Source organism: Xenopus tropicalis, chromosome 7, assembly GCF_000004195.4.
Source record: "Xenopus tropicalis strain Nigerian chromosome 7, UCB_Xtro_10.0, whole genome shotgun sequence".
Lineage (NCBI taxonomy): Eukaryota > Metazoa > Chordata > Amphibia > Anura > Pipidae > Xenopus > Xenopus tropicalis.
Window position 1 is genome coordinate 37230062 of NC_030683.2, and position 14697 is coordinate 37244758.

General features: G+C 36.2%; 1 protein-coding gene across 1 annotated transcript in view; it reads left to right on the forward strand.

Annotated features, from left to right (window-relative positions):
• Positions 1-14373, forward strand: part of tnks2 (tankyrase, TRF1-interacting ankyrin-related ADP-ribose polymerase 2) — a 30320-nt gene extending 15947 nt beyond the window's left edge. Inside the window, 18 exon segments of the mRNA NM_001017008.3 lie at positions 432-523; positions 615-693; positions 1428-1599; positions 1707-1786; positions 3522-3667; positions 4854-5019; positions 6962-7181; positions 7948-8057; positions 8145-8333; positions 8887-9139; positions 9648-9730; positions 10219-10339; positions 11037-11134; positions 11577-11651; positions 11745-11850; positions 12150-12336; positions 13007-13163; positions 13437-14373. Coding sequence (NP_001017008.2) covers positions 432-523; positions 615-693; positions 1428-1599; positions 1707-1786; positions 3522-3667; positions 4854-5019; positions 6962-7181; positions 7948-8057; positions 8145-8333; positions 8887-9139; positions 9648-9730; positions 10219-10339; positions 11037-11134; positions 11577-11651; positions 11745-11850; positions 12150-12336; positions 13007-13163; positions 13437-13499 — 2397 coding nt within the window. The 3' untranslated portion in view covers positions 13500-14373.
• Positions 14374-14697: the final 324 nt, after the last annotated feature.

A 14697-nucleotide genomic window follows, 5' to 3' on the forward strand; every position in this document is an offset into this window, starting at 1 on the left:
TATTTATGTTCTTTGATTAGTTAGGCATATACATTCCAAATTAACACTCATGTATAATAAAGGTTGAAGAAACATGAACGTTTTGAAAGGCAGACATATTGGCCAAGTGCATTTGCCCATAGCAACCAGTCATTGTTTAGTTTTAAACAACCTACTACTAGCTAGGAAATGAAGATGATGGTCCTATTGGTTGCTATGGACAACTCCCCTGGTGCAGAGTAGCACCAGTCTTATTAAATCAGCCCTCTTTTCTTTCAGTGTACCCCTAAAAGTTTGTAATGGTTTAGACGTCTCATAACCATACCAAAAAAAATGATGCTGCATATATTGTTTGAGTGCTGATGTTTAGAATGTTATAGATTTTTTTTTTCTTATACATGAAAATGTCGGTCATCAATAGATTTTACAATGTATTTATTTTCGTTTTCCAGCATTGTGCTGCTTCATCACCCTATCCAAAGAGGAAGCAAGTGTGTGAACTTCTCTTTAGAAAAGGAGCAAATGTTAGTGAGAAGACCAAAGAGTAAGTTTATATTCTCTTTTTTAAAATCTTTCTTAAGGATCTCAAAATTGTTATTTTATTATTATTCATTTATTTCTTTTTTTCTCTAAAGCTTTTTGACGCCTCTCCATGTTGCTTCAGACAAAGCTCATAATGATATTGTGGAGGTGCTGATTAAACACGAAGCCAAGGTATAATTTTTCTCGTATTTGATGCTCCTTTTTAAGTTCTTACATTCCTGTGTGAATTGTTAAGTCACTGTAAAGACTATATTACTTTTATTTCCACATCTTTTGGAGTGAAGCTTTGCTATTTTTAGCTTAGATGAGAATGTTCTGAAATATTTCCTTGTTTAGATTCCTGTGTTCCCATGCATATGTAAAATGCCATAAATTCATTTGTAAGAAAACTACAGCAAGTCAGCATGAAGATATTTAGCCATTTTAGCCATTTTCATCGCATTGCAGGGAAACTATTGAATAATAGTATTTTTCGAACCATGTATTTTTTAAAATTGACACTTCTTTCTGTTTACCAGCCAAAATTATCAGCACTGTTGAAAATTGAGTTATGTGCCATTATTGGTGTTTTGTCTTGAGTGGGGGTGTTTCTGAATCCCCATTTAGCCTTCATTCTCCCTAAGGGATTTAATTTATTTCTTCAATATTTTCAGTGTTCTAAAACAGACAAAATGTTTTCTTCAGTCCCAATGTGAATGCTTGCAAGTGAGGTTGATGCTGCCCATGGTCACTTGGTCAAATAAAAAAAAAAAAAAAAAAAAAAAGTGTTTGTTTATACTTTCTAAATATAAACAGGTTTGATATCATGACAAAGTTCTGTTTATCTATTGGAAGGATGAACTAGTATGAGTATTTGTGTTAATATGTGTGTGTACACATATATTTATATAATATTCTTCTGCTAGGTCAATGCATTGGATAACCTAGGTCAGACGAGTCTCCATCGTGCAGCACACTGTGGCCATCTGCAAACCTGCCGACTTCTACTAAACTCAGGATGTGACCCATCGATTGTATCTTTGCAAGGCTTTACTGCTCTTCAGATGGGAAATGAAAGTGTGCAGCAGATTCTTCAGGGTATGTATTTTGTGCTTACAATGTCTCATTTTAGCAAAGCAACATTGCATGAGTTCAAAATAATGGTATCCGGTATTTTCCATTAATTATACATTTCTTCTGTGTAGAAGGCTTACCATTCAGTAACACTGATGCAGATCGGCAACTGCTAGAAGCAGCAAAAGCTGGGGATGTGGAAACTGTAAAGGTGAGCGTTTGTTGGGTGCACTTACAAATTGTACAGTGTGATATTTTAAAAAGAGATCTACTCTGAGTACGATTTGCCTATTTATTTTTCCTGCTTAGGTCAAGTAATTAACTGGATTGTTGTATGCCTCCTCTTGTGCCAGAACCTTTTGCTGTCATATAAACCTAAGAAATATACTAATACCTGTATTTATAAAATTGCTTCCATGTTTGTTTTCCTAGCTTCTTTGGTTTGGTACAGTTTGTAGTTTATCTTGCCTAAGCTTTCATTATTCTAAGACTAACTGGGCATGACCTAATACAATTTCAATATAGAATAAAAATTCTTCTCTTGCAATGTTCTATACTATTTAGTACAACACTTTTGCCAAAAGCTATTGATTTTTTTCATGAAAACAAGAGAACATTTGCTGCTATATCTGTTGATTGGGCTTTTGTCGAACACAAACTTATTTTAATCCATGTAAGGGTAAAAACACACTGAGCTACTAGTGGCAGTTACTTCAGGAAATGCCTTGCCATAGACAGCACTGAGAATTGCCTCTGCTATAATACACGTAGGGACAATTAGCAGTAAATGACCAGCATTGTCTATTTAAGTAGCCACAACAAGTAGCTGCTACTAGTAGCTCTGTGTGTCTTCACTTGATAGTATACTTGATAGTATTTTGTATGTATAAGTTTAAGATTCCATCTAAAAACTCTGCATTACATGTTGCAACAGCACCATCTGTGTTTCCACTAGGCATTACATTCTGTATAGATACAGTTTACTTCTATAATAAAATACGTTTTATGCCTGCAATTGTAGATAGGCTTGTACAAGCATCACCTCAGGTTTGGTAAAATATACTGTGGTTTTCTCAATTAGTTGACAAGTCTTGTCCAGAAATCCAAGAATATGTCCAAAGACAGTGAAGGCACCCAAAACCAGTATTAATATCAGACTTCAGATAATAGTTTTTGTCTGGTCTCTGGTTTATCAGCTTATCATTTTTTCTGTTAAAGCACCAGCATATTGCACAGCTTTGTTAAATTATGGTGTATACATCAAACATAAAGATTTCATAAAATTCTTATACAAAAGCTAATGTTCAGCAGAAAGGAGATTAACCAAAGATTTATCTTAGGGATACGACACCCTTGTGTCAGTAATATACATGGAGATTATGCAAGTGGAGGAGAATGCCTGTGCACAGTTTCAAACTCAATATATATATTTTAGGTGTTAGTGCCACATTTTGGCTGTAGTGCATTTAAAATCACTAGATTTCCCATGTGTGCTCATTGTTCATAAGCAAACACAAATTTTTATGGCACTACATTTAGAAATTGTGAGTTTTTAAACAAAAGAGATGTCACTTTAGTCAGCTAACATATTTAGAAGAATAAATCACTGGTATATATTCCCCTTTTCTCTATAACAGTTAGCACACAGGGTGGCATATACTTAAAAAATACCAGATACAATGATACATACATGTTTACGGTCTCAAATGACACATTTTCCTTTGCCTGTTTTTGTAAGAGTACTGACCCTTTTTATTATGATTTTTTTTATCATGTGATTCAGCTGTACCAAACAGTTTGCAGTACAACACACCTCTGAGATATATACAAGAATTTAGACATTCAGTATTAAATTAGATTGCAGTTGGATTTTTGCTAGATTGTGCACCTAGACTCTAGGGCCTAGAGCTTAATTTTAATTATAAGTGTTTTTGCCTTCTTTACAGAAACTTTGCACATCACAGTCGGTTAATTGTAGAGACATAGAAGGGCGTCAGTCTACACCCCTACACTTTGCAGCTGGATATAATCGAGTGGCAGTAGTGGAATATCTTTTGCAGCATGGAGCGGATGTGCATGCAAAGGATAAAGGGTAAACAAGCTCAATTCTTTCCTATTACTCCCTTTTTTAACCTTTTTTTTTTATTGCATACAGAGTAAATGCAGTGGAAGTTTATAAACAGTTGTTCAAGAACAGGTTGTATTTGCAAAATCTATTAAGAAATATATATTTGCAAATTAAATGCATATCATATTTGTAAAAACAATAGACCTAAGCCCTGAACCAGCAAACCAGAAGTCAGAACTCCGGGAATTTATACTGTGGGATAAATCTGGTCCCTGCACATTATTATGTGGTTTCATGTCTAGTGATTAATAAAGGGCGGAGGAAAGGGATTCTCTGTACTTGTTCAATAAAAATAAAGAAAATTACATACTTTAACATTTTAAATTTTTTTTTTTGAAGAAGAAGAAGAATAGCGTGTCTGAATGGGACCTACAATCCAGATATCCATTATCCCATTATCCAGAACACTTTAAAATACAGCATTGCCATTTACCATTTAAAACACAGCTTTGAATTTTTTGACTGATTTATTCTGTTTTCTCTGGAAAAGAGGCGCTTGCGAGGGGACATGATTACTCTGTACAAGTACATTAGAGGGGATTATAGGCAGATGGGGGATGTTCTTTTTTTCCCATAAAAACAATCAGCGCACCAGAGGTCACCCCTATAGATTAGAGGAACAGAGCTTCCATTTGAAGCAGTGTAGGTGGTTTTTCACGGTGAGGGCAGTGAGGCTGTGGAATGCCCTTCCTAGTGATGTGGTAATGGCAGATTCTGTTAATGCCTTTAAGAGGGGCCTGGATGAGTTTTTGAACAAGCAGAATATCCAAGGCTATTGTGATACTAATATCTACAGTTAGTATTACTGGTTGTATATATATAGTTTATGTATGTGAGTGTGTAGATTGGTTAGTATAGGTTGTGTGCTGGGTTTACTCGGATGGGTTGAACTTGATGGACAATGGTCTTTTTTCAACCCTATGTAACTATGTTGCAGTATCTGTTCCTCGTATGTGATGTTAACTAAACCATCATGAATTTTTCTCTAAATTGAAGCCGTTGCACCTCACATACCAGATAATAGAACCCATTGTTTATATGGTTTTTAATAGTTACAGAGAACAACTTGGGAACAGAAGAAATGAATGGTGAATTTAACCGTTGTTGTTGGTTGAAAATAAGAGTGTTATGTAAATTATTTCCTTTACAGCGGGTTGGTTCCTTTACACAACGCTTGTTCCTACGGTCACTATGAGGTTACAGAGCTTCTTGTCAAGCATGGAGCAGTTATCAACGTTGCAGATTTATGGAAATTCACCCCTTTGCATGAAGCTGCAGCAAAAGGAAAATATGAGATTTGTAAACTTCTTTTGCAGGTTTGTATGTTTAACCTTTTACCCAAAGAATATAACCCGAGGAGTTATGTGACCATATAGAAGCAAAAGGTGACTTTATAAATTACAGTAAGGGGGTGTATAATTCATTATAATCTACAGTGTTTCTATGTGCAGTGTCTTCAAAGAGCTCTCTGTTTGCTCCATTTTATTGTCTAAAAAGACAAACTTTAGTCTCCTCCTTTCTGTTCCCCTTGTTGTTTTAAAGTTTAGTCTTGCCTCTCTCGGTAGTCCCTATGTACATGTGTTTTTTCAGCATTTTTTTCCTTCCTGTGATCTGAGCAGTGGTATCCTAACCAGCTGTGTTAAACTGTGCAGGTCAATGAGAGGAAGGGAAAAGGAGACAACGATGATGGGGAGAGGGGAAGCAAGAGCAGAGGCGGATGGAGAGGAGGAAGCGAGGTGTGAGCAACACCAGAGATTGATTAAAGGGTGGGAGCAAGACTGAAGAGGGAGAGAATGCATTAGGGGCAGAGGGAACGAGACATAAAGGGAGCGAAAAATGGAGTTGGATGGTGAATGGGAGCGGCAGACAGAGCAAGACCAGAGAGGGGCAGAGGGTGGGAGGGAGATGCTAAGACCAGAGATGGATGCAAAATGGAATCAGTAGACAGAGCAAGACTAGAGAGTAACAGAGTAGGTGGAGTAGAGTGAGAGACCGGAGATGGATGGAAGGTGGGAGCAGCAGAGGGATCATGACTGGAGAGGGGCAGAGGAAAAAAAGTGAGAGGGAACAAGACAGGAGAAGGAAGAGTAAGTGAGTGCACGGATTGAAGTAAGAAAGTGAGGGAAGTCAGACTGGAGGGGGAAAAGCCAAAAGAAACACTGCAGGGAGAGTGCAGCCGTGGTAACTGCTGTCTCAAGTTATAAATGGCTTCTGATGAAGGAAAGCACCATTTATAAGGATATAATTTAAAGTTTGGTCCCACAGGAAAATTACCAAGTTGTAGATAAAAATAATATAAACGGACTTGGCTAGTTCAGCAAACTTTTATATCATGTTGCAATGTTGAATCTTCTGTTGGTGGTTGAAAGAACCAATCTATCTTTTGGCATTACAAGGCTTCTAGATTATGTGTGATTGCAATAGTTTTTTTTTTTTTAAATACATTTTTATTTTTTTAAAGTTTATTCCGCTGTTCTTTACAGATATTATGCAATGTTCATACCAGTCCCTGCTCCATAGAGCTTATAGTCTAAGTCCTATCACGTTTAATTACACTATGGTCCGTTTCATCAAGAACCAGTTAACCTGAGTGTGGGTGGAAACTAAAGTATCCAGAAAAAACCCACACAGACATGAAGGAAAATATACAGCAGATAGTGCCCAGGCTGAAATAGAACCTAGGACCCCAGAATGGCAAGGCAACAGTGCTAACTATTGCGTCATCTTGTTTTAAATTTAGACTTACAGAGCTCTATTTTTTTTTTTATTTAAGTAGCATCATGGGAACCAGCTTCATTAGATAAGGCCACACAGGACTGGTTAATCTGATTACTACATCCAAACTGCCCAGCTTTGACCAAACAGTTTACTGATCGTAAGGGAAAATAAGGTTTAATCGGTTTGGTATGATCATTCATGAGGCCACTGGCTAACACAGAACAGCAATACTGTATATAATTTACATGAGTGCGATGCAGGTATATGCTTGTATGGCCAAATTATAAGGGTATCCTGGAAGTTGGCTTGTATTTGCCCACTTTTATTTTCCCATATGGCCCTGCCCAATCAGCAGTTACTTGGGGAAACTGAGAAACAGTTCACAGATAGTGCTAAGATAATAGAGACCAGGTGCCTACCCTCTTTTGTGTCTGAAAGCAAAACAGCAGCAAGTCATGGCGTTTTAATGTTTTATGTTACAACTAGCCATAATGAAAATTTTTTTTACATTGTAATTTTTATAATATCTGTGATAAATAGCATGGAGCTGATTCAACAAAGAAAAACCGAGATGGAAACACCCCTTTGGACTTGGTGAAAGATGGAGATACTGACATTCAAGATCTTCTCAGAGGGGATGCTGCATTGTTAGACGCTGCTAAGAAGGGCTGTGTATCACGGGTTAAAAAACTATGTACTCCTGAAAATGTCAATTGTAGGGATACGCAGGGAAGACATTCTACACCACTTCATCTAGCAGGTCAGTTGGGTGAAGCAGCTTTATTTTGGTAAAGATTTTTTTTTTTTTTTTCTCTACAGCAAGTCCCACTGCTTTTGGGTAGAGGTTTTTATTTTTATAGTTTTACAGATACAGTTGAACTTCAAGGAAAGCATTAGTTAATATTCATTAAAGGATAGCAAAACCCACTCATATCACTAAAGGAAAGCAAATACTAGTTATATAACTAAGGCTCCATAAAGATGCTGCCCTTCCTGTTCCTGGGCCACACCAGAATGACACCAATACAGCCTTGTTTAGCCCTGAGTAGCACAGTAGGGTTGGCAGCCACAACCTTTGCCCAATTGACCTCCTTTTCCCAGCTCTGTGATGGCCAGACTCTGCACATATGAAGCCGATCTGGTCCTGACTTTGCTGACAAGAAATGTGCACAGTTGATAGCTGTTGAAAGGACCTCAAGCAGCCACAGATGGTGCCCACCAACCCCACTGCGCTGCTTTATATTCACATGGTGTGATTCAGAATGGGGGGTATAAAGGCCTCTGAGGACGCCGAAGTTCTCTTAATAGGTTTCTTTCTCATTTCAGTTACAGTGCATAGATCCTTTTACACAGAGTTTATACATCATTCACATCATGAAGTTTTCAACATTTTCTTGAATTTTTATCTCTTTACTTAGTATTACATAACCATTAGCTTGTTCCTGATCTTGCTCTTCTATGTAAATGTTCATATTTGTGTGACTCCACCTGAATGTCATTTCTGACGCAGCTGATTTTATTCACAGCTGGCTACAATAACCTGGAAGTTGCAGAGTACCTCTTACAAAATGGTGCTGATGTAAATGCGCAAGACAAGGGAGGCCTTATCCCTTTACACAATGCAGCATCATATGGGGTAAACAGTTTGTTTATTGGCATATGTTTGTCTAAATCTTCTGTTGATAATTCAGAAGTAACCCACAAAGCTATTGTTGTTTTGCAGCATGTGGACGTGGCAGCTTTGCTCATTAAATATAATGCATGTGTCAATGCCACTGACAAATGGGCTTTTACGCCCTTGCATGAAGCAGCTCAGAAAGGAAGAACTCAGCTTTGCGCTCTGCTCCTGGCACATGGGGCAGATCCTACTTTGAAAAACCAAGAAGGGCAAGCTCCATTAGACTTGGTAACAGTAAGTTGATGGCCATTTTATTATTTAGATTTATTTCAACTAGAAAATGATTGTGAACATTTTGTCAGTCTTACAGCGCCGGTTGATAATACTTTTAGCAATATATCCGTTTCTGTTAATTGCTGCATATTAGCACTAATTTATAAACCGCATGCTTGCATTTTTTGCCTAGCTGCATTAACTGGCGTTCAAGTTGCTGTGTAGATTGAAAATATCCTTGAAGTTTCTTGCAGAATTTTGTATCAGCCAACCATTCCTGCTTTCTCTGCTTCACATTAACTTAATTAAAATAAAAGTTTCTGGTCCTGTTAACAAAGGACATCTGTGTGACCTTTGAAGTACAGTGGCATTGTTCCTATGTGGCTTTATTCTTCCGCTTGAGGTCTGTGGCTGGAAAAAAAAAAGTGTAGACTTTTTTTCTTCAACATTGCTTTAGCAACCTAAATATTTAGGCATTCTTGGTTTCTTTAGCAGTGCTAAAAATATTTTATATACATGTATAATAAGCCTAATTGGATTAAACTGTGACTAATTATCTTTTCTCTGTGATCAGGCTGATGATGTTCGGGCTCTTCTGACAGCTGCCATGCCTCCAGCTGCTCTGTCAACATTTTATAAGCCACAACTAATAAATGTTTCTCAGCCTTCTGCCACTGCTGTGGCAACCCTTTCTTCTGTGCCATCAAGTTCACCAACTCTCTCTGCTGCAAGTAGCCTGGATAACTTGGCTTCCGGCTTCTCAGAAGCCACCTCTGTTAGTAGTGGAGGAGCTGAAGGAGCATCTGGATTGGATAAGAAAGAAGAAGGTAAGATGTGCTTAATGCTGTCATCATTTTGTAACTATCTGTGGAACTTTTACTGCAGCTTTATAATCTCAAATAAAAAGTACCTTCAGCATTTACATGTTCTCCATTTTGTTGCCAGTATTATGTCATTATTGACGGCACCAGTGACATTGTGGCACAATTTTTTTTCCTCAAAAGTAGGCCGGTGATCACTTCTATTTAAAGATTTTTTTTTTTTTTTTTTTAAAAAGGTACATTTTATTGATTCAAAACGCAAAACAGACAAAATTAAAATAAAGCAACTTATGCTCCAGTAGGGCAGATGGGTGTCAGAGTGAACAAAGCAATATAAAGCCATATCTGCCCAGAGTATGAACTTTTACCAATACATCAACTATAGTCCAAAGCTTTTGAACAAAAAATCACCAGGTACTTTGGTTATTTACCCCTACTAGAAAGAAGGTAAGAAGTCTTTATGATGACCAAGGAATAATAAAGCGTGTCTTTAACTGTACAATTTTCTCCATAGTTCCAGGTGTAGAGTTGAGCATCAATCAATTTTTGCGGAACCTTGGCCTAGAGCACTTAATCGATATCTTTGAGCGAGAGCAGGTTAGTACTTTATGTAGTCATATTTAATGAATTGTTCTTATTCATGTTATATGTTCTGCTCATCAGTTATTGCTGTGCAGGAAGATTGCAGCATTTAGTGATAGAATATTTTTAGTAAACCAGCTAGCATCACAGACATTTTGTTTCCTGCAGGTTTGCATACTAATACCCACACTTATCTCCATCACCAGTCAAGCAAAATCTGGGATCTGCTGCATTTGATGCAAAATGAAGCCTGGCAACTTTGATTCCTTGGCTAAAATATGTATTTAAACATACAGTATTTCTGTGGCAGCTTACAATAAGTTGTGATTACTGAAGAAAAATATTTAAAATAAATATAATCATTTATGGATTTGGTGCATCTTAGAATTACTTTTTTTGTTTAAATACAGAACTCTAAATACTGTATTCTGTCCAGACTTATCCAACCCAATTGTACATGGCAGCACTTTGGTATGAGGATTGTGGAATTCATGTTGTTTTAGATCACATTAGATGTTTTAATTGAAATGGGCCATAAGGAATTCAAGGAGATTGGAATAAATGCGTATGGACACAGACACAAGATCATCAAAGGAGTAGAGAGACTCATCTCTGGACAGCATGGTAATTAAAAAGATCTAATATTCCTTATTAATCCTTTATACATTTAAGGTAGAGTTTTCCAGTCACTGTAACTAATGTTGTGCTATCATTTGTGTATTAAAAAGTAGAGCCTACATTTTAAGCATTTACTGAAAAGTAGTATCATGTACTAAAAAGTAAGTGATACATGCAAAGTGTTAGTTGTATTTCTTCAAGGAAAGTTATGGTAAAGTAACAACTGTAGCTATGGTCAACTGATTTCAGATGTAGATTTTGGCACACGTGACTTTTTAAATGGTAGCAACTCTTCTCTGTTACAGTTTGTCATTCCCTCAGTATCATTGGAATAATTTTCCTTCTCATTTGGGCACTTTAATTGTAAAGAACATTGCAGAAAATATTTAAACATTTTATGTTCATGCCTTGAAAGTGACAACTTTTATTCCAATGAAACTAACCATTAATGGACTTTATAAGTATACAAGAGGCATTCTTTAACTTAGCTTATACTCAGGTGATGGATTTTACTCTGAAACTGAATGACTAATGGATACATGTAATATATTTTGCAGACTGGACAAACTATAAGAATATAGATCACTTTGTGTATATAAACATAAATAACATTGTTAAATGCCACGGAAAACAAAACATGGGAAGCTGCTAGAAAATTGTCTAACATAACCCTTGCCTTTGTTGTTGTTTTACTTTTATTTAGGTTTGAACCCTTATTTAACACTGAATACAGCTAACAGTGGAACAATCCTGATTGATCTTGCTCCTGATGACAAAGAATTTCTTTCAGTTGAAGAAGAGGTAAACTGTGTAACAAGATCCATTTCCTTTTGACACATATATATTGGAACTTTCTTGATTATAAATCTTTCAAAGCTTTTGAGATGAGTATAAATAAAAAAAAAATGTTTTTCTAATTGCAAATACTGAACTTTTCAAATAACATTCAGACATCATTTCCTCAGAACATTCCAAGAGCTACCTCACCTCCTCTATTTACCTAAATAAACATACAGGTGGTGCTTTAGTTTGGATTCCTGCTGCTTTTAGGACTGTATAACTCTAATTCAACACCTTCCAGATGGCCCCAACATGTTCTGCAATGTGCAAATTCCATTTTATGGTACTTTATTAAGATCTCAAGTATTGCACGTTGCAGGATAAGTGGGTGGTATTTGGATTGCGTCCTATTGGAATTTTCAAGTAGTTTGTGTGTGTGTATTAATCTATTGTATTTTTTTAGATGCAGAGCACTGTCAGGGAACATAGAGATGGGGGGCATGCAGGTGGAGTCTTTACCAAATATAACATCTTAAAGGTACATGTATTGGTAATAAACTGAATGAGTGTTGTGTTACACACTTGTCTTTTGAAAAAGTTGCTAATTATCTAATTATTTTTCAATTCCTAGATTCAGAAAGTTTGCAATAAAAAACTTTGGGAAAGATACACTCATAGGAGAAAAGAAGTTACTGAGGAAAACCATAACCACTCTAACGAAAGAATGCTGTTCCATGGTAAGGCATACATTATAGTCTCTAGTACAGTGCATGTCATACTCTTGTTTCCTGGATGGTTGGGCAGTAATATTTAGAACTTAAGGGATGTCAAGTGTAATATTTCTATGTGTTGGTATAGCATGAAATTGACATGATCCATGGTTGTTTTTTTAAAACTGATATTAGGATGTTACAGTGCATGACAGTCTCCTGTTTTTTGCATACTTGGTTATTTTTAGTTCCACACAGATTGTGTTTTTTCTGGTTTATTCAGTGTTTTACTTATTTAAATGTTTTATATATTCTTCTGTTCACAGGGTCTCCATTTGTAAATGCAATTATCCACAAGGGGTTTGATGAAAGGCACGCATACATTGGTGGGATGTTTGGTGCTGGAATATATTTTGCAGAGAATTCCTCCAAAAGTAACCAGTATGTGTATGGCATTGGAGGTGGCACAGGGTGCCCAGTTCACAAAGATCGATCTTGTTACATTTGTCATAGGTATGTGTATTTTTTTTTTTTTATAAGAATGATCATTCCAATACTTTAATTTATATGGCCTTGAATCTGTTTTGCCCATAAATACCTATTTAATATTTGCACCATATGTGGGAAATGTATTTAATAAAGAGCAAAATTGCTACTGTTCTTATCACCTATAACAAATCAGCAGGAAGCATTTACTGGTTACCAGTATAGAAGTAAACTTCTTATTGGTTGCTATGGATTACTGCTCGTGGGCAAAATTAGTCTTGTATGAAATACAGGGGTATGATGCAGAGAAGGTGAGCTAGAGGTTAAATAGTTTGCTCTGAGACAGGATATTATGCTAGTAACCCTAGTTTCAGTTCTAGAGATCCTAAGCAAATTACTTGATGTCTCAGTATGCTTGGTGCCTCTCTGGCTACCGAATGATAAAAAAAAAAAATCACTATCCTACTTATAATCTGCGATAATCAAATTAAATAATTCCCACTCATTAAAAAAAAAAAAAGCCAAAGAATTGCATTAGCTGAAGAGTATGCTCTTTATAGTCCAGTGAGCTAGTGTTTTGTTTTATTTTGTGAAACTTCCTTCCACTAGGTGGCATCTGTAACATGTAATTAGTCTTTCTGTATAAGTGTAAATACAAGAATCCTGCAATTTAGCTGCTGTTCTTTGTTACCAATAGGCAGTTGTTATTTTGTCGAGTTACCCTGGGGAAGTCGTTTCTTCAGTTCAGTGCAATGAAGATGGCTCATTCTCCTCCTGGTCACCATTCTGTAACTGGTCGACCCAGTGTAAATGGACTCGCTTTGGCAGAGTATGTCATCTACCGGGGAGAACAGGTATAGTTTGTTCAATCAATAATTTTTGTGGGTCTGGGTAACATGCACTTCAAGATAACCTAGAGAGTCTGTGTGTGTGTGTGTGTATATATATTATATACACACATATATATATATGTATTATAATATATATATATATATAAAATGTAAAATATAATATTGTGTGTGTGTGTGTGTGTGTGTTACCTGGTTACCTGGGCTTAAAGAAATTTTAACTGCAGGGGTGTCGTTTTAAACCCAGACTATTTTTATCCTCTTTTAACTGTTTTGTAGGCTTATCCTGAATATCTAATAACCTATCAAATAATGAGGCCTGAGGTGGTTGCTGAAGGTTGAGAAGAAGGGCTACTGCAGACAAGTGAAAGATGGTTCGCAAATTGCCTACTTTTATTTTGCCACCAAGGAGGATCCATTATAAAGCAACGTGAATGCATTGGAACAGTCGAGTCGCTTTAAACAATGTACAGTTTGTTTCCTGAACATTCACAAAAATAATTTTTGTTTAGCAGCACTTTAACAGACTCCATTCTTGTTATAAAATGGGTTTGTCTATTTAATTCTACATGTTTTAACTTGAAACTTTTTTTTCAGTTCACCTTGAATATCTTAACTGAAAATCTTTAATCTGTGTAAAAATTGCATTACTAAAATTGTGTATTTTAAAGCACACTGAATACTGTTCACTTGTAAAACTGTAAATAAGAGCTTTTGTACTAGCCTGGTATTTATTTACATTGCTTTGTAATATAGACTTTTAGAATTTCAACCTTGTACAAAATGAATTGCATACTGAATCCTCTGGGCATGGAGATTGCACTGTCCTTGGTGTACCACAATGCTGGCCGTTATGTACTATATTCTAGGACCGTTTCTAATGTCGAAACCATTAAATAACTATGGGAGATTTCAGGCACAGCTTGTTCAGGGCTATTATTGCACCAGTTTTGTTTTTTAGCTGTGACGCGAACTTGCTTTGTTTTTAAAATACAGTCTATTTAAAAGAGAACAATTTATTCAAAATGAATTTGAGGAAAGGAAGAGTCATGCTTTTAATAAGTAAAGGGAACTTTTTACAGTATTGCTTCAATAGGAAGAAGCATACTTGGCAGGATTATGTAGTTTGCTTGGTCCAGTAACCAATAGCAGCCAATGCAATGTATTTGTTTGTTCACCTTTTATATTAACTTTTAGTATTATGTAGACATTGATATTCTGAGACAATTTGCATTTGGTCTTCATTTTTATTTTTTGTGGTTTTTCAGTTATTAAGCATTTTGTTTAGCAACAACTCTGGTTCCTAGGGTTTTATTTATCCTAGCAACCAGGCAGTAGTTTGAATGAGAGATTGGAATGTGAATAAAAAAATGGTCTAAATAGAAAAATAAGTTATAAAAAAAAAATAACAAAATCGCAGCCTCACAGAGAAATAGCTTTTTTGACTGCCAGGGTCAGTGACATAAAACATGAAACATAAACAATGAAGACCAGTTGCAAGTTTGCTAGGAATAGGACATTCTATAGCATGTTAAAAGTT